At 46.0% G+C, this 24,021-nt stretch overlaps 2 protein-coding genes across 3 annotated transcripts in view; one reads left to right on the top strand and one right to left on the bottom strand.

Moving 5' to 3' along the window:
• Nucleotides 1-1,204: 1,204 nt before the first annotated feature.
• CUNH22orf31 (chromosome unknown C22orf31 homolog) lies at nt 1,205-10,936 on the bottom strand. Its single transcript, XM_045081545.1, has 4 exons — nt 10,837-10,936; nt 10,524-10,693; nt 3,315-3,764; nt 1,205-2,409 (listed from the first exon to the last, which is right to left on the bottom strand). Exons 1-4 carry the CDS (start codon nt 10,934-10,936, stop codon nt 1,972-1,974), a joined length of 1,158 nt encoding a protein of 385 aa, XP_044937480.1. The 3' UTR covers nt 1,205-1,971.
• A 789-nt stretch (nt 10,937-11,725) lies between these two features.
• Nucleotides 11,726-24,021, top strand: part of KREMEN1 (kringle containing transmembrane protein 1) — a 64,917-nt gene continuing 52,621 nt past the window's right edge. Inside the window, exon 1 of one of the 2 annotated variants that reach the window (XM_045081498.1) lies at nt 11,726-11,899. In XM_045081498.1, coding sequence (XP_044937433.1) covers nt 11,803-11,899 — 97 coding nt within the window. In that variant the 5' untranslated portion in view covers nt 11,726-11,802. The remainder of the gene's footprint in view (nt 11,900-24,021) is intronic. The other variant, XM_045081500.1, reaches the window with a different exon arrangement.

Below are 24,021 nucleotides of genomic sequence, written 5' to 3' on the forward strand. Positions count from 1 at the left end.
GGAATGGGTGGGGTGGGGGATGGCTTCTAACAGGAACTGCAAAAAAAAAAAAAAAAGCAGCCTCTCATTGTTGAGATTTTTGTTGTTGTTCAAGGTTTTGTTTTGTTTTGTTTTGTTTTGTTTTTAATGCCTTTGAGTGCATATTCTCTCCTTTGTCTGAAACCATGCCTCCAAAGTGGCTTTCTTTAGCCTGGTCTGGGAAACTACTCCTCAACAGCCTTAAGCAATAAATAGAGGAGTAGGTAATGTGGCTTCCACGGGGCTTATTAAAATAAATGTGTCCAATTTTCGTTGGAAAGAGCAATAATAATGGATAGCAAAAAGAAACACGTTTTTCTGTAGTTTGCAGGGCAGTAGAAGCAGAAAAATGAAAATGTTAAAACTTTAAATATCAGCCATTGTTTCGAGTTTGTATTGGCCCAGACAGGGAGGTCACCAGAGTATAGTGACCAGCTATATTCCTGCCTCACTGTTCAAATTGAAAGAAATGTCATCTTTGAAGTTGCAAGACTCCAGTAATGGCCTCTCAGGGGTGTGTTGGGGTCATATAGTCTTGGAAACTTGGAGCATCACATTTTCCAGGGAGAATTATCGCCCTCCACCCCCACCCCAAGCCAGAGTGTGACTGTTAGGCCTGGTCCCATGGCCCAGCCCTGGGTATAGGACAGCCATGTAAACTAAAGAGTACTGGAACCAGTTAAAAAAAAAACAGGGGTTTGGGAGTTCTGATCAACAAGGTACCTCTTTACGCTGGCTCTCTCTCAATCTCCCGCCTCTCTTGAACCCAAGCCATTTTTATAAAGCCCGATCTGCTGTCCCACCACTCAGACCCTCCCTTATGTGCTGCTAGTTTCTACTCAAAGCTCATGCAGGACTAATGCTTTTAATAAAAAATGAGGTCTAAAAAATAATTACTAATCAGAGTATTATTTTTTAAACAGACCTGCCTTTTTCTATTCTTTATATAAACTCTATTGTGTTGGTCTAACAAGACACTATTTTAAAATGTTTTTTTTAATTGCTCCCATAGCACTTAAAAGATATTTTGTAAAGACTTTGCTGTAAAGATTTTGTAATAAAATGGTCTAAGGGCTCCTTCACCAACATTACCATTTTTTTTAATGTTTTAAAGGCTAGAAAACAACTTATGTATATTCTGTATATGTATAGCAGCACATTTCATTTATGGAAATATGTTCTCAGAATATTTATTTACTAATATATTTATCTTAAGCCATGTCTTTTGTTGAGAGTGTGACATTGTTGGAATAATCATTGAAAATGACTAACATGAGGCCCTGTAAATACATGATAATTGCACACAGATTTTGCATATTTGCCGACCAAAAATGATTTCAAACAAGTTGTAGTCTTCTATGGTTTTGTAACAAATTGTACAAATGACTGTAAAAAAAAATACAATTTTATCAAGTACGTGTTACATGTTGTCATTGCTCTGTTTGGTAAAGGTCTATAGATCCCACCTAGGAGAGAGCACCTTTAACTTCTTGTTCATGTATGCGTCCGTAGCATCTCTTCTCTTGGTAACATAGAGTTCATGTCGTTGGGGCCTGGGGTGGTTTCATGAGAGAGCCTCTGACAGAGAGCATGTGGGGTAATGTCCTTGGGGTGGTGGTGGTTATTTTGCTAAGCCCTATGTGGAAGCAGTGAGGGAAAGATAGTCCACTTTTAAAAATAAGGAACATGGGCTGTTGACTGTCTGCCTGGCCTTTTCCTACCTCGGAAGGCCAAGAGACCCCCAAGCACTGAGCCCTCAACATGACCTAGTTATGAGAGTGGAGAAGGGCCATCAGTATGAAATGAATCTCCTACCCAATTTGTCTTACCTCCCAGGGCAGGAGTTACTAATTTGTAAAGCACTCTGAGATTATGTGGAAGGTGCAAAGTGGTGTTTATTTTTCAGACATCTAGCAGAGAATAGCAATATCCTAAGCCCGTGAGCTCCTGTTCCTATTTCTCTCTCTTGAATTTGGGCCACTTCTTGGGCACAGGCTCCTCATGGACCCCCAGCTGCTTCCGGCCAGGCATCGAGCCCTGAGCCCCTAGAGGAGTGGCAGCCTGGCTGTACAGAGCCTCCCAGAGCTTTTGTTTAATGGCCTTGCCCAGCTCCAAGCTGTACCTCTTGGGGGTCCCGGAAGGATTCCACAGCATCGGCTCGACCACCGAGTGGTACAGAGCCCTGTAACCCTCTGCGGGGAGGCCATGGATGATTAGCTTGTCCTCTGACAACTGCTCTCTCTCTCTGGTTTCGGGAAGCAACGCCTGGCCCTTCCAGGCGGCTGTCCCAGTGTCCCCAGGCTGTGCTTGGGTGACAGCCACATGTTCAGCATATCTGCTCTCAAGATCTTGGCGGGCGGTTACTTTTTTCTCCTTTGAACTTTCTTTACTCTAGCCAGGAAGAAAGCAGAGAAGTCAAAGCTAAAACTTGAGAAGGGAGCTCAGAATAATTATCTGGGATTTGTGTCCCCGAGTCTTGGTTCCAGCCACCACCAACATTTGTCTAGCGTGTTCTGGTTTCCCGAATTCCTTCATGTACGCCACTGCATGCATTGCCCATAAACCCCCTAAGTTCAGCAGGAGACCATTCTAAAGGCAAGGAAACTGACATTGGTTGGCCAAAGCTGGCACGGTGAGAAGGTTCCTAACCACAGTGTCCTTTGCTGAATGCCACACAGGATATTAGGCATTTACTCTGTGCCAGGCTCTGTTCAAAAACTTTGTGCATTATTATATTAGCTCAATCCTCATGAAACCCTATGGAGGGGGGGATGTTTTCCACATTTTGTAGGTGATAGAGACCAAAGAGGCTAAACCCACAGTTGTCTTCAATTATAGTTTGAGGTGGGATTTGAGGCGGGGCGGCCTTGCTCTGAGGTGCCCTCTGAGCTCTGACAGGTCCATGGAGTGATGGGCCTCTCTGGACACCAGGTTCCCCAGGTGGAAGTTCATGGCAAGATACATTGCTCACCTCCAGTGTTTAGGTGTGTGTACCTAAGGGCACCACCCATCTCCAGGCCTTTCCCTCCCTCATTTTCCCTTCATGTCCAGTGTTTACGAAAGCTATGCTATCCTCCTGTAGAACTAGGCAGAGTGTAAAAGGCAGAAGCCCAGATGTGGTACTCTCTCCACTGTCTCGTGCAGCTGCCCCCAGCCCCACCTCCACAATCCTGACTTTAACTTTAGGATTTCCTTCCCCCGGGATAAATCACATAAGCATTAAGCACTCCCTCCCTTACATTTCCCTGTTCCGAAGCCATCAGTTTCTGTCCACCCCCAGCCATCCTAACAGGTACCTTGTTGATGCCTCCTGCTGGCTTCCTGAGCCTTGGGGAGCCAGGATGCTGCCCTACTGGCCGCCTGCCCTTGGAACTGATGGAATGTCTTATTCTGCCCCGCGGCATGGCTCTTTCTGCCGAATTGTCCTTGGACTTTAATCTCCTTGAAGGCTTTGCTTCTCCTAACCTGCTTGGTCCTGGGCAACATTTATCCTTCAGTTGTCGCCTGAGCACCAACTTAATCAGGGAGAAGGAACTGGCCACCAAGGGAGTATTTACAACTTCCCAAGAGGAGGTGGTCCCGGCTGCTGGGGTATTGATGTTCTGCTTTGCACACATTCTGGCCGTCCAGATGTTGGTGAGGGTCGGTGAGTCCACATAGCAGTCCTGAAGCCTGGTGTTCAGTAGGATAGACTGCCGGAGCCCATAGGCAGGGATCCCGGGATCTCGTCTCACATAGATGGGATGCTAGAATCATAAGGGGAGAGAAAGGAATAAGAAAAAGGACCAGTTCTCAAGCACAGACTAGCAGGCCTGGTATGAACTGCATTTTACACATGGTTCCTTCTACACAGCTCTCAGAAATCTATCCATCGGATATCCTGCTCACCAGAGCCTTTTGTACCAAGTAGGGAAACCAGGTCATGATGATATTCAGGCTCTCAAAGAACATGGCAATGCTTGAGCTGGAAGCAGAGGTTTGGGGAGCATTTACAAGGAATCAAAGACAATTCCAGTCTGCTACAAGGCTTAGGAAATGGTAGCAGGAAAGGAATGGGGATGGGAACACTTGAGATTCCTATAGGAGCTGCAGCCACCCCTCGACCAGGCTGCAAGACAGAAATGACACCACGTAAAAGTTCTGCCAAGCCCCGAACACACTTCCTAACCAGACCACCTTGAGCCAAGAAAGGCTGCTCCACGGGGAAATACTAGGATCCTTAAAGGCAAAAGTCCAACTAAGTGATATGGACCTCCGTTTCCTGGGAGCAGCCGAGAACAAGAGAACAATTTGGACAGAATTAGAATCACACCCTTAAAGAGACCTGGCCTTCTAAGAAATGTCATCTATAAAAAAAATAAAATTACCTTACCATATCTCGGTAGCCTTAAATTTTATTTTAGCTAGCTTAGTAGGGGGAAGAAATATGTATTTTCTTTTCCCTTTTTCTCTTTTGCTTTTTTTTGGTTGTTGCTGTTGTTTTGCCTTTTTTTTTTTTTTTCTTTTTAATATTTCTAGTCACCTGTCTTTCTCTGCCTCAGTCATGTATAAGCAAATTGCAGTTTGTTTAGATTTTTGGCTCACAGGGAGGCAGTTTTGAACCATGGTCTCTAGTATTTGTGATGTCACTTTGGTTTGTGATGTGGGGGTGGGTGGGTGTTACATCATCAGATTTTATAGTTAAATTAGGCTGGAAGAAGTTCTATTTTGTGGGGCTTCCAGCCTCAGGAGCTGGTGAAGTGCTCATTCCCCCCCAGAAGGGCTTGGGTGAATTAGGAAGGTCCTAACATTCTTAAGAAGCATTGCTTTGCACTCAGGGGGAGTCAAAGACCAAGACTGTATTTGTGGATACAGGTAGTGAGATAGATCCTTACATGTGCAAAAGTGGCCTTCTCCGTGCACATAAAGAAGGTTACATTCTCAGAAGAGCTGCCAAGGTTAAGGACCAGAAATGAAAGAACACGTTCCTGTCACCCTGGGCACCTCTCCCTCCATGTCTCTCTCCGGGAGAACTACATGGTTTCTGGAATGTGGTTTTATTTTACATCCCATGGCAAATTCAGTAATTAGAGCTGTTAGCAGTGTCAAGGACTTGAAACAGGAACAAAGACACTTCTTGGGCAATGCCTCGCTCCTTATCAGGGGCTTTGGTCCTGTTGGTGGTTTTGAGTTTTTAGACACAAAATGCCAAAGGAGGCTCCCTCCTGAGGGGGAGGAGAGGGAAGGGATGGAAAAACAGAGTATGAGTCTGGCAGGAGCTCCTGGAATCGTATGTGCTGCCTGTTTGATTTTTTTCTGAGTGTTGTCCCAGGAGTGAATCAAAGTCTGCAGGCCGACCGCACAGCAGGCCACGGTGGAACCACCTCCAGGCCAAAGGCATCTGGACCCACAGACACTCAGGAGGACAATGGGGCCTATTCAGTGGGGAGCCCGGGCCTCACCTCCTGAGAGGTGGGTCGATTTTAGAGCAGGGTGTTGGAAAAGGGTTTGCCTCTGGGAAGACTTTGTTAATGTCTGGAGACGGAGCAGGCAAGCCTCCTTTCAAAGCTGGTGAATCCCAGAGAGGTGGCACCAGGCTCTCGGGCCACTGTCTGCCTTGGCTCTGCAGGAGCAGGGACAGAAGGGAACTGTAAGGCAAGAAAGGAATTCTGGGAGTAGCTCTTTGGTTTCTCTTCTCTCCTTCCCCTTCTCAAGGTTGGCCTTCCCCTTTCACACCTCCTCTTTCCAGATACTCATCTGTTGTATTTACTTTCCTAGGCCTTTACTCAATGCCTGGCCAGGTGACCCCGCTCAGACTCGGAGGAACGTGCCGCCTCTCCCTCTTCTGGCTACAGTTCACCCTCTAACTTCAGTCAAAATCTGCCTCCTCTCCCTGCAGGGTAACTCACACCCAATAGGTAACCCTCATGCTCCTTGGAACTAACCCAAGGATAACATGGCTTGTGCTATTATTCCTCCTACATTGGTAAAATTTGTATTTATCGGATGTTTGCCATAGGCCAGGCACTGTCCCAGGCACTTCCCAAGCATCATCTCATGAAATACCACCAACAGTCATGAGTTTGGGCACTCTTGCCAAACCCTGCTTTACAGATGAAGAAACTGAGGCACAAGCTGCTCATGAACCATGCCCCAGATCCCAAAGCCAGTAAACCAACAAAGGCCGGTCTCAACCAAGGTTGAGAGCTACTCAGAGCTATCTGATGCTTTGCCTGTTATTGGGTCAGCCCATCCCCATACCATCCATGGGTCCAGTTCTAGTCCTATCCTTGACGTGAGACCTTCTTGGGGTGCACAAGTTGATCAGCCCGAGGTGACATCCCAGATCCATCTCTCAATGGGCAAGTGAATTCAAGTATCTGACCTTACTCTCCTCATCTGTGAAATGGGGATAGTAACAGAGCCTTCCCCAGGATCTGTGAGGACAAAATAGGACAGAGCATGGGAGGCACTTGGTATGGCTCCCGGCACAGAGGAAGCACTCAATAAATAATGTTCTTATTAATATGATTATTATTGTGGCCCATTCAATCATCTGACCCTTTCTTGAACCCTTATTGCCCACAGTCTGAGTGATGTAACTCAACACTTGGTATGAGCTTTGTCTCGGGTCTTTCATGAGGCCAAGCAAGGAGACTCTTAAAGCAGGGAATGATTCCGGTCTGACTCGGGGAGCATGACATTTCTTTTCCCAGGATCCACCTCCCCTAAACATTTGTCAGTTTCCTCGATCTCACAGAACTGCTCTATTTACAAGAGCCAAATTTTCCCGTGGTCATGGGAGTTGCCCGGAATATCTCGCGCTTTCTGAGATGGCAAGGAAAGAGAGTATCTGAGGGTAGACTAAGGAAAGTGACTGGTCTTGGACTGTTCAGAATTACAAAGTCAAGATGGAAAGACTCTACTTGGTCCAGGGTCCTGAAACTATGGCAAGAGTTCCCACCGTTGCTGTGAACACCTGGTCCAGAGCACCTGGGGATGATGCCGTAGAGCTTCTGTGTAGTGGAAAGGCCTATTCCACCATTGGATTCTCCAATGAGCCTTTTTATTCTGCTGAGCTCAGTCTAAATAGCCTTTATTTTCCAACAATCCCTTGGAGCCGTACTTCCTGACATATCTAGACCACCACATCTGCCCTTCTTTGATGCTTGGCCAAGCTCTCCTCACCATATTTTTAGCTCCTATAATCTTTCTTCTTTCTTTCTTTCCTTGACTACTACCTTTCTTCTCTTTGATTCCTCTTTGCTCCCATCCTCTTTCTGGAAGGTCCGTTGATAAAAAGGAAACTGAGCCAATTCATAATCATTCTTCCCCCTTCATGCCCCGCCCCCAAATCTAGTGGCATATAGTTGTTTTTAATTTCCTCGGAAGATGTTTTCATTTTAACACCCAAGCAGCAAACTGCCACGCCCAGATAGGAACATATCTGAGGTTTGCGATGTAGAAGGTTTAGGAAAGAAGAGGAAAACTTTGGATGAGAGAATTTGAGAAGATTCCTGAACCATGATGCAAACTCAGAGGACCAGTGATTTAAACCACATGTGCTGGACGCGGACCTATCATGGCCAAGTATGCAAAATAAGTGTGCCCGGCCCACACCGACATCCCTTCCCCACCCCAGACTCAGTTTTCAGATGGGGCCACCTGGATGCCCCATAGACACCTCTAATACATTACGTTCAAAGCCAGATGGCTTCATTCCTCTTGTCCCCATCAGAACAAGCCAAACCACTACTTCTCCTGAGTCTCCCTTCAGTAGCTTTTGGACTCAGAAATCCGAACAGGATTGGTAACAGTACACTGTTGAGCTGAGCCGGAGGCTGGAGATCCTCTTTTCTTTTCTTTTTTCTTTCTTTCTTTCTTCTTCTTTTTTTTTTTTTGGAGATCCTCTTTTCATTTAAAATTTTGATACTTCATGCAGTGTGAATTTTGGGGGACATTCCTTTATCTTCTTAAAGCTATTACACTGAGGGGCATCTGGATGGCTCCATCGTTTAAGCCTGTGCCTTCCACTCCGGTCATGATCCCAGGGTGCTGGGATTGAGCTCCAAATCCAGCTCCCTGCTCAGCGGGAAGCCTGCTTCCCCCTCTCCCTCTGCCCCTCCCCCTGCTTGTGTTCTCTCTCTCTCTGCCTTGCTCCCTGTCAAAAAAGAAAAAAAAAAGCCATTGCATTGAAATAATGTTTATGAAATATGTTTAATATATTTTTACAACTTATTTAAATAATATTTATTTCCTGGGGTGCCTGGGTGGCTCAGTGGGTTAAGCCTCTGCCTTCGGCTCAGGTCAGGCTCAGGTCACGATCCATGGAGCCCCGCATTGCATCGGGCTCTCAGCTCAGCAGGGAGGCTGCTTCCCCTCTCTCTCTGCCTGCTTCTCTGCCTGCTTGTGATCTCTGTCTGTCAAATAAACAAACAAATAAATAAATAAATAAATTTTAATAAATAAATAAATAAAATTTATTTCTTTATCTTGATTACCGAGTTTTTTGGGCCTAAAGTCGGATGCTTGACATGAATGTCTCACTTGCCTCACCCTAATTGTGCCCCTGGACCAGTCGGTAAGTATTTGTTGCCAGAACCCCAGAAGGACAGGCAGGCAATTCACCTACCTGAGGTAGGTGTTTTCCACCTAAGGTGTAATTCCACCTAGGTAGGCAGCATTCCACCTAAGGTAGGAATCTAGTCCTGGAGTCCAGCTGCCTGGGTTCAAAGCCCAGCTCCACCACTGGGCCACGTTTGGGCAAGCCATTCAACCTCTCTGTCTGAGGGGGGTAGTGAGGGTGCCTCTCTCACAGCGCCACTGGGAACATCGTGTGAAGTGTGATGACAAGCACCCTACCCTGCCTAGAGTTTAGGAAAGTCCTTGTAAATGTTTGCTCTTGTTGTTATTAGAATCAGGCTCCTTATCTAGGACTCTCTCCACAACATCGTGCCTTCTGAGCACAAAGTATTCCAACTGGAGTTTCAAGATTCCAGGAGCCCCTCAACTCCATCCACTGAGCTCTCCCAGCTTCTTGGCAATTCCTGCTGTCCTCAGAGGAATTGAAGGGCTCGACTGCAGAGCACAAGCAGGCAAACAGACAGACACCAACATTTTCCTGGAGGCCCAGGGACTGCAGTCAATGTCCTCACTCTTTCCATGAAATAAATCCACTAAGCGACTGAGGCATGTGAAGTATTGAAATGAGTATCTTAGGCTTCTTCTTGCCAGGGGCCGGGACCATGTAACTGAGCAAAAGACCTTGAGCTGTTAAGTGCCCTGACCTAGACCCGCTGGGCTGTATTTTTAGCTTCTGTGCACTGTTTCCATCACCTGTGCTAGGCTTTAAGCTAGAAGAGAGGGGAGGGAGGCCTAGGGAAGGCTCTAGAGGGATGTTTCTCATAGCAGCCAGTGAGGGCAGGGGCTTGCACACTCTGAGTTCTGTTGTACAAGCCAGCTTCATGGGGTGCGTCACCTGTGTAGTGTCCCCAAAGTTAGAAGGGCCCCACACTTGGTTTAATGCTCTCTCATAGCCACCTTGAAATTCTTAATAATTTTGACCAAGGGGCCCCACAGCTTCGCTTCTCACCGGGCCCTGCGAACTACATAGCCCATTCTGGTTGTACACAAGGCGGAGAGAACCAACCCAAGGGAGGGGCTGGCACCCACTCAGCAGGAATGATTTCCTGCAGCTGAGCCCAACAGGCTGAGGCTACTATCATGAGGCCCAAATCCCCAGACTTGGCCACATAAACCATTTTGAACCTCTTGTCTGCGCCTTCCTATCTCCTCCTCAGAAACCAGGATGAGATGCCAAAGGACCTTGTAAATTGTAGAGAGCTGTGTCCTGCTTTGCAAAAATGTTTCCCTGCACTCTATTTTAAAACAGTTCACAGACCATTCTCTGTGAACACCATTTCTTGTCTCTGTAGAACTTTTTGCTCTCTGAAATTCACATTATTTCTAGAAGGAAAGGACCAGCTTGTCTTGTTGGTGCTCTGGATATATTCCTCACTGAATATTTGTTGAATGGAGGAAGTTTCGCCTTTATTGAGTGTCTGCTTTGGGCTGATGGTTTCACCTGCTGTTCTCATTTCATTCTCCTTCAAGGTGCTCCTGCTGCCTCCATGTTCAAGGACCCATATTACAGGTGAGGAGTTCATGGGTCCTACTGGAAGAAGCTGGTTTTGGAGATGGGAGGGGTCCTGGATGGTGGAGAGAGGATAAGTTGGAGACACCGGGTGAGATGTGGAGGATTGGGGGGGTGGGCACTGGGTGAGGGGTGTCCTCTTGAACCAATAAGGAGCCCAGAGGATCCCTGAACTCGGGAAAGGCTGAAAACAATGAGAGAACAAGACTCTTCTTGCCGCGGCTCTGGGTCGTGTGGGTGGAGAGGGACCAACATTGGGAGGCCTCGTGGGAGGTATCTGCACCTTTGGGACCCGGCTCTGGAAACAGCTGGGGAGCAGGATGTGCAGAGGCAGACCTTGGTAGTGGGCAAGGGGGCGCAAGGGCCGGCTTACCGAAGGCGGGCCCCGGAGCCTGCCGGGGGGAGGGGGGACCGCCCCAGCCCCGCTCTGGGCGCGGCGAGTCAGCACACGAGGGTAGAAGCTCCCGCCGCCACGCCGGGCACAGGCCGGTACTTGCAAGCCCGGGACCAGGGACTTGAAAGCGGCGGGCGCGCCGCCCAGACCTGCCCCGAGGGGCGTCACCGCGGCGCTTTAGGCGGGAGCAGAAGGAAAATCTCCTCTGCCTGGGGGAGTGCGGGGGAGGAGGAAGGCCCGGGACAGACCCAGAGTGCAGCCAGGGAAGACCTTGGGGGCGGGGGCAAAAGACCTGCCACATGGGGGCCCGCCCGGGCCACCTCGGGCTCTGTGTTGGGCGCTTTACATTCTTCTATTTCATCTAATCGTGACGGCCTTGTATTAATTCCCATTTTGCAGATGACTGAGGCTCCGACAGAGCAGGAAACTTGCCCCAGTTGACAAAGGATGTGCGACAGGATTCGGAACCAGGGTTCAGTATGCGGCCTTTGTGGGTGCCAGAACTGGGATGGTGGAAGGAACTCAACATTTGCTAAGCTCCTACTGTGCCCGTGTAGAAGTTTTCATGCATTGCCTCATTTAGTACAATAGTTTTGGGAGTATGCTATTAACGCTCCCAATTAACAGATGAAGAAACTGAGGTAAGAGAGCTATTTTTTCTTAGACCTGCTCAAGGTCTTACAGGTGACTGAACCCAGACATTCTGATTCCAGAGCGCCCTTTTTTAAAAACTGCTACGTTGATCAAAGCAGGGTAAAACAGTTTGCAAACTGTTGTTTTGATTATTACCACTGTGGCTGAGCCCGCCTTGTGGGTCACGACCTGAGTGAAGGTGGAGCAAGAGTCATTGGGGCGCCCGTCCGGCTCCAACATAGCCAAAGCTCTGCGGGGGAACTCTGAGGCGGAGCGCGGGACCCCAACCATCACCTGCTGGCCCCGCCCTGTCGTTCGGACCAATAACGAGCCCCATGGGGGCGGGCCCAGGTGAGGAAGGGGATGTGGGCGGAGTCTGGAGCGTGAGTGGCAGGCGCGGCGCGCGCACCGGGAGGGGAGGGCTTGCGCAGTCGGCTCCGCCCCTCGGGGGCTAGCGGGCGGAGTCGGGCGGGCCCCGCACTGCCGGGGCGGTGGCAAAGCTAAGGAGGGCGGGCCGGGGCGGGGCCACTCCCGAGCCCCGCGTCCTGCTCCCATGGCCGCCCCCGGCTCCCCGCGCTGCCCCCTCTCCCCCGGGCCGCGCCCCGGGGCCCCGCACTGACGGCCCATGGCGCCGCCCGCCGCCCGCCTCGCCCTGCTCTCCGCCGCCGCGCTCACCCTGGCAGCCCGGCCCGCGCCCAGCCCCAGCCTCGGCCCGGGACCCGGTGAGTGAGCGAGCCCCCGCGCCCGCCCTGCGCCGAGCTCGCCCGAGGGCAGCGCGGGCCAGCCGGCTGTGGGGGGCCCAACCCCCTAGCTCCTATTTCCCGGGACTCCTTCTCCCAGCCCCTCAGCGAAACCCCCCGGCCGAGGCAGTCCCCCTCCTCAGAACTTGGGGCTTCCCCCACCCCCATTCCCAGCCCTCAGTGACGCCCCCCGGGCGCCCTCTTTGCCTCAGGACCTACTCCAGGGATCCCTTAGCCAAGCTTCTCCCCGATGTCTCCTGGACTGGGACGTCTCCTCCACCTCAGGACCCAAGACCCCGGACCCCCTGCTCAAGTTCCTCAGCGACACTCCCTGGGCCGGGATGCCTCCTCTGCCCCAGCACCTCCCGGGATCCTGTCCTGTCTCTCAGCAACGCACCCCGTCCTGAGACGCTACACCCCCTCCCCAAGCCCCTCAGCGACTCTTCCAGGCCAGGATCCCTTCCGCAAGCCCGGCGGCGACGCCCCCGCGCCCCCGGGCTCAGGAGCGGGTGCGGAGGCAAGCGCAGCGGGCGCCCAGCCTCTCTGCCCGCTTCCCGGCTGCGCCTGCTTGCAATTTCTGCCTCGTGATGAGTGGAGTTGACTAGCCTGCCCTGCACGAGGCAGGTCCGGGTCGCGGGACTACCCGCTGTACCCAGCCCGGACTCCTCGTCTTTACCTCCGGGGCCGTTTTGAACCTCCCAAAACTCAGGTGCGGGCCTAGCTTGGAGAGAGGAAGGAAGGGGTGATGGTTTAAAACCTCCCCTACAGATCTTAGGGTGCTTATCCCGAAGGCGGAATGCAGAGCCCCATTTCCCAGGTAATCCCACCCTTTAAACAGGGTCACCCACTCCCCAGGTCAAGGCCAAGGCCAGGTTTTCCCGAGGTGGAGCCCAGGACTAGGATGGAAGCTGGGACTTTGCTTAGCTTCCATACACACCCTTCTTTGCAGCAGAACTTTTTTCCAAGTTGAAGAGCAGGCACGAGGGCGTTGTCTGGCCCAGTTACATTTGTCTGCAGGTTGTTTGGGTGTTGAGAATTGGGCGTTCGTGAAAGGGACGGGAAGGGTTCATTACCGGTGGTTTGCCGGAGTAGGAAAACCGGCTGAGGGTTCTCCACCCAAAGTCGCAGACTGTGATGTTGGAAAGACAGGATTTTGTTGCCGAAAGAAAACTTTGTTGTTTTGTTTACTTACCAGCTTGGATGAGTGAAAAAGGTAGGACTGGGTGTTGTCACTTACTATGTGATTTTTGGGCCATGACTCAGCTAAGCCTCAGTTTCCTCATCTGTAAAGGAGGGATAATGAGAACTCCCTTGGCCTGGTGTTGGTAAAGATAAAATGATATACTGCAGGTAACACCCACATATAGAAGGCAGTCAATAAACATATTTTAATAATACTTTTTATAGTGCTTCACAGTTCACCAAGTGCTAGACACCTCATTTGCCCTGAGAATACTATGAGCTTCCAGTCTGGTTAGGCCCTATAAAAGGCAAAGCTTGGCTTTAAATCAGTAGAAGGGGGTCTCCAATCCTGTAAACCTTAGACTCAGGAAGTGGTTTCTGAGAGATCGGCAGCTTTCAAGGGGACTTCTGCAAAAACTGCTACAGAAGTTTGATCACTTGTGCTATTTGCTGTATGTGAGGAATGAAGGAGAAACTTTCTGAGAGCCAGGATATGTCAACATAACTGTAACCTAGTAATCCCTCAGCTCCACTTTGCCATCTGTGTGGTCAGGATTTAATGTCCTCTATGGGGAGAGAGAAGTATGGGTGGAAATGAACTGGTTCCCCTTCTGGAAAGGGCAAAGTAGTAGTCAAGTGCGCCAGCTCTGCTTATGCTTGTTAGAAGGTGGTATCCTCTCCTCAGGCACCTTTGCTTTGCTAGGAGGGGTCAAATGCAGCAGCTCTTAGGTGTTTGAATCTCAAACCTTGGTACACTTTTATTTAGGAGTCTGAGGTAGGGACAAATAAATAACCATTGTGAGGTGATATGTGGTAAGTGGCCCAAGTTCCTGCCTCAGTAAGACTCACCAGCAATTTTTCCTACCATCCAGGTACACCAGGGCTTTCCTTGGCTTTTCCTTTTTAGTTCCAGAAGTAGTTTTAGGGAGATACCACATGGTCTGAAGCATTACATCCCGTCCCAAGACTGCCTACTAGTTTTTTAAATCCTTGAGGATATGCCAAACTTGCCGTTTTATATTTTTTGATACTGTAATTTTCTCTAAAATTTTGTGGATGGAAAAATTTATTTCAATACTTGTATTCTGCACAATTTTGTAATATTTAAATTACTGGTGGTTTGCATTTTTGAATGCTGACTTTATAAAAACAGTTAGCTCATTCCCCATCAATGCTAGTTCTAATTACAGTGTATAACTGACCCCAAATGATCTCCCTTCTCCTCTCCATTCTTCCTTTGAGATTCTCTCCCTTTCTTCACAGCTGATAAGGAGGAAGACCGAGGTGGAATCTAGACTCCTTTTCAAGGAGGAAGGCAGCCAGGGCCGTAGGGCTGATGGGCTCCCATCTGGAATTTACTGTCCTGGAGGGGAGAGCCTAGAGGTAGAAAGAGCAGGGAAGGTTGGGTAGAATTGTGCTATTTGAGTTTTGCTCCTGAGTCAAGCTCCCTGCTTGGGTGTTTCTCTACATTAGGGGGCTGTCAGGTGTGCATCTACAGAGCTTCTCGATTCAGGTTAGATTTGCTATGAACACCTTTTTTGATACTCATTCTCCTCTAAACCCTCATCTAGTGTTCATCCTCTTCGCCAGTAGTATGTCTTGCCATGAAACCCATGAGTTCGGTGAACAGTGAGAGCTTCATTACTGTATAGAGCACTGATCCTCTTAGAGATATCATTAACGGTTTACCTGAATGCAACACAGGGGCTGACAGGAGTAAAGTGGACGGACATGCTTTTGTACTTTAATGTCGACCCATTATTTTTATGCTCTAAGTATTTTAAGAAACACAAAACTGTCAAAACTGACCTGATAACCAGAGAACTCTTGATGTTTTTATGAAAATTTGTTTTGGTCTCTAGACAAATCTGTTTAAATGTTTGAGATATGCAATGAGACCTTTTATAAATCTGAAAGCAAAAAAGAGGTTCCAGGGACGCCTGGGTGGCTCAGTGGGTTAAAGCCTCTGTCTTCAGCTCAGGTCATGATCCCAGGGTCTTGGGATTGAGCTCCGCATTGGGCTCTCTGCTCAGCGGGGAGCCTGCTTCCCCGCCACCACCTTCCTCTCTGCCTACTTGTGTCTACTCTGTCTGTCAAATAAATAAATAAAATCTTTTAAAAAATTTAAAAAAAAAAGAAGTTCCATTTAGGCTCCCTCAAAAATAGCAAGTTGGCATACTTAATATAGATATTATTGATAATATCACTATTTAGCATTGTCAAAGCAGCAGCAATAAATGATGAAGATAAAATAAATTGCTTTAAATACCTTCACAATATGCAGATTAGGGATTTTTGGTGATGGGCACTATAACATCTTTAGTTTAGAATTTGGGGTCCTGGCGTGAGGCTCTAGGTCAGGTGTTGCAGACATTTTTTGTAAAGGGCCAGACAGTAAATAATTTCGGCTTTGTAGGCTCTGTACTGTCTCTGTTGTAGTTATTCCACTCTGACTTTGTAGGGCGAAAGCAGCCAGAGACAAATATAAATGAATGGGCGTGACTATGTTCTAATAAAACTTTATGGACACTGAAATTTTAAAATTTCATAAAATTTTCCTAGGTCACAAAATATTATTCTTTTGATTGTTTTCAGTCATTTAAAATTTTAAAAACCAATGCTAGCTCAGGGGCTGTACAAAATCAGGGAGTGGGCCAGATTGGGCCCGAGGTGTACTTTGCCAAGTCGGGCTTTAAGTTCCTATGTATTGATTCTTTCCAGGGCTCAGTGGTCTGGAAGGGTGAAAAGGAGACTTGGTTTTGGTGACTAAATGAACCCTTCACATTTTACTATTAACTGTTTTTAAGAGACATATAGGGAAAATGGTTAAAATGGTGAGTTTTATGTATATTTTACCATAATTTTTTTTAAAGATACATGAGGGGAAGTTCATGCACATATATTTGGATCTTTAATAATAGTTTTTAAAATGCCTTAAAAAAATTCAGTATGGTTCAGTGTGCACTACATACACTGAAGTAGTGTCTGCCTTGGAACTGGCCCATGGTTTGTTCAACCATGCAGATGTTGCTTGGAGCAAACGGTTGAGAGATCTGTTTCTCAGAGGAAAGCCCAGGCAGCAGGTGGCACCAGCCTGAGACACAGAAAATCAGCCAGGGGGAAAAAAAAGAAGAAGAAAACAAATTTCTATCACTTTACTAAACAGTTCAATTTTATTTCCATGGTACTGTCGTCATTTTTAAAGTGGCCTTTAAAAAACAACAATGTGCTTAGCATGGCTGATTATTTTGTTTTAATTAAAACATTTTTGAAAAAACAAAATGAAACATTCAAACATACCAAGTTGATTGTGTTTGTACTGTGGAACAGTTAATGCAAAACACTTGAGAGAGGCCAGAAGTTTGGATCTGTAGTCTTTGCCTGAGTTTTTGCCTCCTGAAGAAGGACAACAGAGGAAGATATGAATGTGTCCTTTGGAAAACTACCTGTGGAGTTTTTAAGATGAGGTCTCAAGCCCCCTGATGCCATTGGGCATGTTGGCTTCTTACTGTCTCACTGTGCAGCCCCTCAGTGGGGCAGAACAATGACTGACATTCCTTCCATATTCAGTTTGACCTGGAGAGTCTGGCTGGAACCCAAAAGTATTAGACCCATAGGAGCAGCCCCTAGTTCACTCTGTTTTTCCCTCCTCTCTCTGTTGTCTTCCGTGTCTTCCTCTCAAGATGGCAGTGGCTTCTTCCCCAGACCTCACTTCTGAGACATTATTCTGGGTTCAGACTGAACAGAGAAAGGAAAGAGGCCATTGTGGATATGTCAAAAGGGTGTCCATACTTCCCCAAAATAACCACTCTACAGAAATTTGCTTTCTCCTGTAAGGAAATTCCTTGCTCCCTGACCTCTGCCCACCCCACTCTACCCCCTTTTGGTTGTCTTTCTAGGGAAACATCTCCCTTGCTTGGCCTTGCAACAGTTGTTTTTTCTTTCTTTTTTAATTTTATTTTTTATGATTTTATTTTTAAGAAATCTCTACATCCAGTGTGGGGCTTGAATTTACACCCCCAAGATCAAGAGTCGCATGCTCCACCTACTGAGCCAGCCAGGCACCCCAGACTTGCAACAGTTTGAAGAGAAATGAAGTGAGGTGCTACAAAGCACCTGGCAGACAGAAGATTTTAGGCCACCTAACATGCAAGGTTGCCTTTATTCCTCCCCATATAACAGGACCCTCTAGGGGCTGCCCCTCTGCTAGCCCCGGCTTTTTCTCTTGCCACTGATTTAATCCTTGGCAAGTCGCCAAAGCATTAAACTTTTATTGTTCAATTTACCACAAGGGCGGGCCCTGCTTCTAGTGGGCTGAGGAGGCTGCAGCCGCTTCCAAACCCGAGTGTCACACCACATTAGCAACTTTAGACTTTGAGGGCTGGATTTCTTTCAGTTTGGTTAGATTCTTGGTTAGAACCAGAACAGTCTACTCAACACTCAAAGTTTGGAAGCTAGGAAAAAGTAAAAACAGCATAAGCAACTTTTAAAGATGATTCAGAATGGTTGCAGCATCAGCATGTAGGACTCATTCTACATGATTTCTTTTTGCCTTCCGAACAGATATGTTAAATGTCTGTCCATGTTCCTTGGTGGCCTAAAGTTGTGTGACAACATGGTGACCAAGTGGTCCTCTTCCACAATGGTAGCGGTCATTAACCAGTGCCATCACAGTATGTAAATTGCTTGCTGCTGTTCAATCTATAAAAATTCATCTTCAAAGAAGATTATTGGGCTGGTGAAAATATTTTTAATAATGACCACAGAAGCCATATTTGTTTTTCTTTGATGTTCTTCCGAAGACTCTTCTGGTTTTAATCAGATTGTTCCCACATAAAATACAGTGGAAATCTACAATAATAAAATCCCTATTCCTATGTCTATGGGGAAATAAACAGGATGGGGACTGTCCTTTTAAGGGGCTTTCCCCTTCCCTTGCCCCAGACTCAAAGCCTCTATTACTGGTGGGTGTTTTGGCATCAGTTAAGGGCCTTCAATCCTTCCCTCCCTCCATGTTTTGCTCTTTCATTAAAATGTTTCTGTTGTCTAATTATATCCTTTCAATCAAATTAGAGACTGCAGCATCTGGTGAGGGCCGTAACTGCCGCCATCTGCACCTCGTATATACAGGCCTTTTCAGCTGAGAATCACTCAACTTCCAAATGGCAGGAAGAGATTTGGAAAAAGTTTAGTTGGAAGGGAGGTTAACTTAAAAGCAACGTCTTCAAAGGCTGGATACGACGCCCTGCTTGCTGTGATGTGTGCGTAGCCACGCAGAGCTCCATCGACTTGGCTCACCAAAGGTTCTTCTCTAGCACTTGCGGCAGATGAAGGGTTTTTGATTGTCTTAGCTGAAATGACTAGGCCTCTCGTCCTTATTGTGGGCTTAAGGGGGCCCAGGGCGAGTTGAGACTTTCTCCCTTGAGAAGAATCTTTTGTTATGTGACCACTGGTTAATAGATATAACACTTTCTGTTTATTTGATCATTTCGTTTCTTTAGTGGTTTCAACTGGAGGAGATTTTGCCCCCAGGGGACATTTGGCAATATCTGGAAACTTTTTTTTTGTTTTAGAGAGAGCAGGGGAGGGCCAGAGGGAGACAGAATCATGAGCAGGCTCCACACCCAGCATGGAGCCGAACTCCCGAGCTCAGTCTCACGGCCCTGAGCACTTGACCTGAGCTGAAATCAAGAGTCAGATGCTTAACCAACCAAGCCACCCAAGCTCCCCTAAAAATTTGTTTTACTTGAGAGAGAGAGTGCACATGAGAGAAATCATGAGTTGAGGGAGGGAGAGAATCCCAAGCAGACTCCCTACTGAGTGCAGAGCCCGAGGCATAATCATGAGTGGGACACTTAACCAACTGAACCACCCAGGTGCCTTTTATTATCTGGAAACATTTTTGATTGTCACAAATCAGAGTGGGGTGGGGTGGGGTAGGATATGCTCCTGACATCTAGCAGGTAGAGGCCAGGAATGCTGCTAAACATCTTTCAGTATGCAGGACAGTCCCCCAACCAAGGACCTGTTTAACTCCAAATGTTAATAGTGCTAGGGTTGAGCAACCCCATTCCTAACTGTATTATTCTTTTGTCCTTCCTTTCACTGTGACCTAGGAAGAGGCATCTCTGATCAACATCTTGTTTCACTCTTAGATTCTTCATTATCCATATCTGAGTTCTCAAGTAAGCATTTCTATGGGTGGTGATTTGGAAACCCAAGTGGCTTAAGGACATTTGAGATTCAATATGTTTCTGCTCTCCCTGGAGTATGATTGCCAGATTAAATACCAGATAGTTAAATTCAAATGTCAGATAATGAGTAATTTTTGTGTGTGTGAGTCTGTCTTATGTAGTATTTAAGAATATTTACCTTAAAAAAGCGTTTGTCGTTTATCTGACATTCAAATTTAACTGACATCCTATATTTTCATTTGCTAAATCTGGCAACCCTGCTCTAGATCTGGGAAAGTTTATACCTTTTACTATGAAATCAATCTGCTGGTCACCATCTACCCTTATTACCCTGGCTGACTAGACATGACAGCTTCTGCTTGTTTTTGTTTATAAGTTAGTACTACACTGAGTCTTTCCTTCCGCCCAAAACTGTCTCTCTGTCCAGAACTTCTGAAACTTGTCACTTGAATCATGTTTTTTATCTTGGGACCAAGTAACAAGTGCCTATCACATGCCTACTATATGCCCAGTATCCCTGACTAGGACTCGTCCTTGTGCCAATTCATAAAAGACTATTACTTTGTTGCTTTAGGTTTTACTTTAAAGATGTGCTCTAGGGATATGCTGTTGACCTACTAGTCAGCTCCCATCTCAAGAATTCCTGTTATTTGGCCATCCCATATCAACCAAGGGAAGCTAAATAGCCCACAGCCTGGCTTCCATGGAGTATTGGCTGCCCTCCAAGGCTCCATTGTATGGGAACTTTCTTGCTATCTGAAATTAACAATAGGGCACAGGCAATGCTGATGAAACTTGTCCAGAAGCTGGATTATATAGAAGTTTGTTGTATCTCCTTTTATACTGAGAGCTTCAGACAGTATGAAATAGGGTTGGTCAAGGGATGGTGAGGCAAAGTACAGATTTGTGCCAGGTGTCTCCTGCTTAAAGCAAACTCAGAATTAAAAAATGTGTATTTTCATTATAAAGGAGGTTGATTATTCCCTATTACAAGTGGCTTCACCGTAAATTTCCTTTTAATAGCAATTGCTCTGGTTTAAACAGCAAGCTTTTGATTTTCAAGTACGTGATTTACCAATTTCTGGAACTTCTCATATTCTCATAGGTCATTCCTAGGTAAGTAGGAAATCTGTATATGATTGCTAGACTAGAGGCATCAATTGGTGAGGAAACCAGGGCACTCTGACTATGTCTGGAGTACATTTTCACCTCAGTTCCCCCATATACCTACTTCCTTCGTCTGGCTAACATTTGCCAGTCACATTCTGAGTGGCCTGTTCTTGGTGCAGATACGAAGATGAGTGAGATGCTCAAGAAACTCATGGGCTAAGGGCACCTGGGTGGCTCAGTAGGTTAAAGCCTCTGCCTTCGGCTCTGGTCATGGTCCCAGGGTCCTGGGATCAAGCCCCACATCGGGCTCTCTGCTCATCAGGGAGCCTGCTTCCTCCTCTCTCTCTTCCTGCCTCTCTGCCTACTTGTGATCTCTGTCAAATAAATAAATAAATAAAATCTTTAAAACAAACAAACAAACAAACAAAAAACACAAAAAACGTCCTCCTGAGAATTTAAAAAAAAAAATTAGAGTGATTCTTTTTATGGTAATTCTACTTTGGGCAAAAGTACAGCTTGTTCTATGGTCATTTCAACTGTTAATACATAGTCCAAGAACATAATATGTGTATATCTATCTTGAATTTAGATGACAGAATTTGCAACGATTGAGTTTGTTTATACTTTTTGAAAAGGAACTAAGGTAAATTAATTATAAAGCAACATGTTTTCAGGGTATCCTTTAACACATTTTTATTATGGGAAATTTAGAATACATGCAAAAATATAAGAATGTAAGGAAGTCCCGTGTATCCATTTCCCAGCTTCCATGATTATCAGCCAAGGCCAATATTATTTCATTTGCTGCTTCATCTCCCCAACTAGATTATTTTGTAATAGATCTCAGATAGATCATCTCATCTCTAAGTATTTCAGTATCTCTTTCTAAATGTTAAGAACTCTTCTCGAATGCATAGTCACAGTACCATTACCTTCAACACACTTAGCAAAACTAACAATAATTCCCTAATGTTATCAAATATCCAATCAGTAATCAGTGTTCAGATTCTCCAAGTTGACTCATAGGTTCTTTCACAGTTTAATTCAGGATTTAAGCAAGGTACATTTAGAGGATGTGATAAGAGTCTCTATTAACCTATAGGATCCCCCTGTTTTTCTTTTTTCTTTGTAATTTATTTGTCGAAGATGTGGTTTCTTCTAATGAAAAAGACTGCTTAAGTACCTCTTTGATGGGTTCAGGGTCCACATCGGAGGTGAGGCTTTTGTTTTGTTTTGTTTTAACCATAGAACTGTCACTTCCATTAGAGAGACATGTAGAATTAGAGAATTTTATATTATTTTATTTTATTTTTATAAGATTTTATTTTTAAATGATCTCTACACTCATGGGGTTTGAACTCACAACGGCAAAATGAAAAGTCACATGCTCCACCATCTGAGCCAGCCAGGTGCCCCAGAATTAGAGAATTTTAAGCTTGGAAGAGATTTTGAGCCATCAGTGCTCTCCAGTCACATAGACTTTTGAACTTCAGTTCCATTATGATAGAATCTTGAAATTTGAGTTTAGAGTGAAGGGACATTGAGACCATCTGTCTCAAACCCCATTCATTGTTTCACTGGTGAAGAAGCGGGGCCCCAAGTGTCCAGGTGATTTTCTCAATCCACACAGTGTCAGCTGGTTATCTAGTATCCTTTCCTCTTTATTCCAGTGATTTCTTGTACTTACTGTGTATGCTGAGGACCCACTTCCCCAAATTATGCACTCTCTAGTCTAGATCCGATAACCTCAGTCTAAATGATCGTGGGAATCACTGCTCTTACCTCAGCTGTGTTGGGCTAGGAAAACATTGGGAACCACTGCCTTCCCACGGTCATGTGTCTCTTTACTCTTTACTTCAGGGTTCCACATAACTGAAATGAGCATTCCTGTAGTGCATTTGAGTGTCTGTGTCCAAAGGCAGTTTTTCCCAGGAGCATGAGCTTTGAAGATGTACCCGCAAATTCCCACTGGACACCAGTCTGTACTAGGAACCCAGCAGAGTAGTAGGTGTGTTGAGCAGACATTTGACAACACTCTTGGGTCATCCTCTAAATGTTAAAAGGAACTTTTTCCACGTAAGCCTTGTATTTCTTTCTTTCTTTCTTTTTTTTTTTAAAAGATTTTTTATTTATTTATCAGAGAGAGAGAGGGGGAGAGAGCAAGCACAGGCAGACAGAATGGCAGGCAGAGGCAGAGGGAGAAGCAGGCTCCCTGCCGAGCAAGGAGCCCGATGTGGGACTCGATCCCAGGACGCTGGGATCATGACCTGAGCCAAAGGCAGCTGCTTAACCAACTGAGCCACCCAGGCGTCCCAAGCCTTGTATTTCTATAATTCTACCCATTTACCAAATTTTAGAGACATCTTTAAAGGAACAGAAGACAGTCCCATTGGAAAATGGTTTCTGCTGTCTTATTTTAAGATGCCATAATTAAATTTAGAGTCTGTTAATTCATGTTGATTCCAAACTGGATCAAAACCAGGTGAATTCATCCAACGTAGAATCACTAGAGATACTGAGTTTGAGACACTTGACTTTGATAGATTAAAAACAGTGACTCTCACAGACATTGTAGATAGAGATCCAACTAGTAATTCCACCAGAAAACTAGGAATATTCTCAACTCAGTATGAGAAAATTTTTCTGTTTCTCAATAGTATGGTTTCAGACAAGTAGTATAATTAGGAATGATGTAGTTATAGAGCCTCATTGAGAACATACTCTTCAACTTTATTAAATCTTGTCAAGGAATAGAATGTCTTTTCAATGAACTGCTGCTTTCCTACCGTTGTCTCATATATGTTAAGTTTTAATTATTTTAAGAGAAGGTCTCATTAACAGTTTTAAACATGAACTTTAAAAATACTGTGCATGTTTATTTATTTTGAATTGCTTGCACATGTGAGCGGGGTGGGGGGGGTAGAAGGAGAGAGAATCTCCAGCAGACTCCAAACTGAGCATGGAGCACAACTGGGGGATCAGTCGCATGACCCTGAGATCATGACTTGAGCCAAAACCAGGATTGGACACCCAACTTACTTGGGGCTATCCAGGCGCTCCAAGTACAGATATGATTCATTAGAACATATAAACTTTAAATACACTTACAGTTGAAATTATGATTAGGAAAAAATCTATTTGCTCCATTATACCTTTTTTTTTTTCTTAACTTTTATTCATTGAATGCTTGGATTCAGCACAGGACTCACACCATATATATTTTCTATCCTGATGGTAGCCTGATAACTTTATTTTTTTTTTTTAAGATTTTATTTATCTAGGGGCACCTGGGTGGCTCAGTGGGTTAAAGCCTCTGCCTTCGGCTCAGGTCATGATTCCGGGGTCCAGGGATCGAGCCTCGAGTTGGGCTCTTTGCGCGATGGGGAGACTGCTTCCTCCCTCTGTCTCTGCCTGCCTCTCTGCTTACTTGTGATCTCTGTCTGTCAAATAGATAAAAAAAAAAGATTTTATTTATCTATTTGACAGACAGAGATCACAAGTAAGCAGAGAGGCAGGCAGAGAGAGAGAGAGGAAGAAGCAGTCTCCCTGTGGAACAGAGGCTCAATCCCCGAACCCTGGGATCATGACCTGAGCCAAAGGCAGAGACTTTAACCCACT

The sequence above is a fragment of the Mustela putorius genome, unplaced genomic scaffold (assembly GCF_011764305.1).
Source record: "Mustela putorius furo isolate JIRA1106 unplaced genomic scaffold, ASM1176430v1.1 tig00000578_pilon_pilon_pilon, whole genome shotgun sequence".
NCBI lineage: Eukaryota > Metazoa > Chordata > Mammalia > Carnivora > Mustelidae > Mustela > Mustela putorius.

Bases quoted from the DNA above. Each gene is read 5' to 3' on its own strand.
- CUNH22orf31 (XM_045081545.1), bottom strand. From the start codon at position 10,936: ATGGGAATTAATACAAGGCCGTCACGATTAGATGAAATAGAAGAATGT. The intron at 10,694-10,836 runs GTCTTTTGCCCC...CCCTCGGGGCAG, and splicing joins GGCGGGCCCCCATGTGGCAG to GTCTGGGCGGCGCGCCCGCC. The intron at 2,410-3,314 runs GTACCTGTTAGG...CTTCCTGGCTAG, and splicing joins CAGCAGGAGGCATCAACAAG to AGTAAAGAAAGTTCAAAGGA.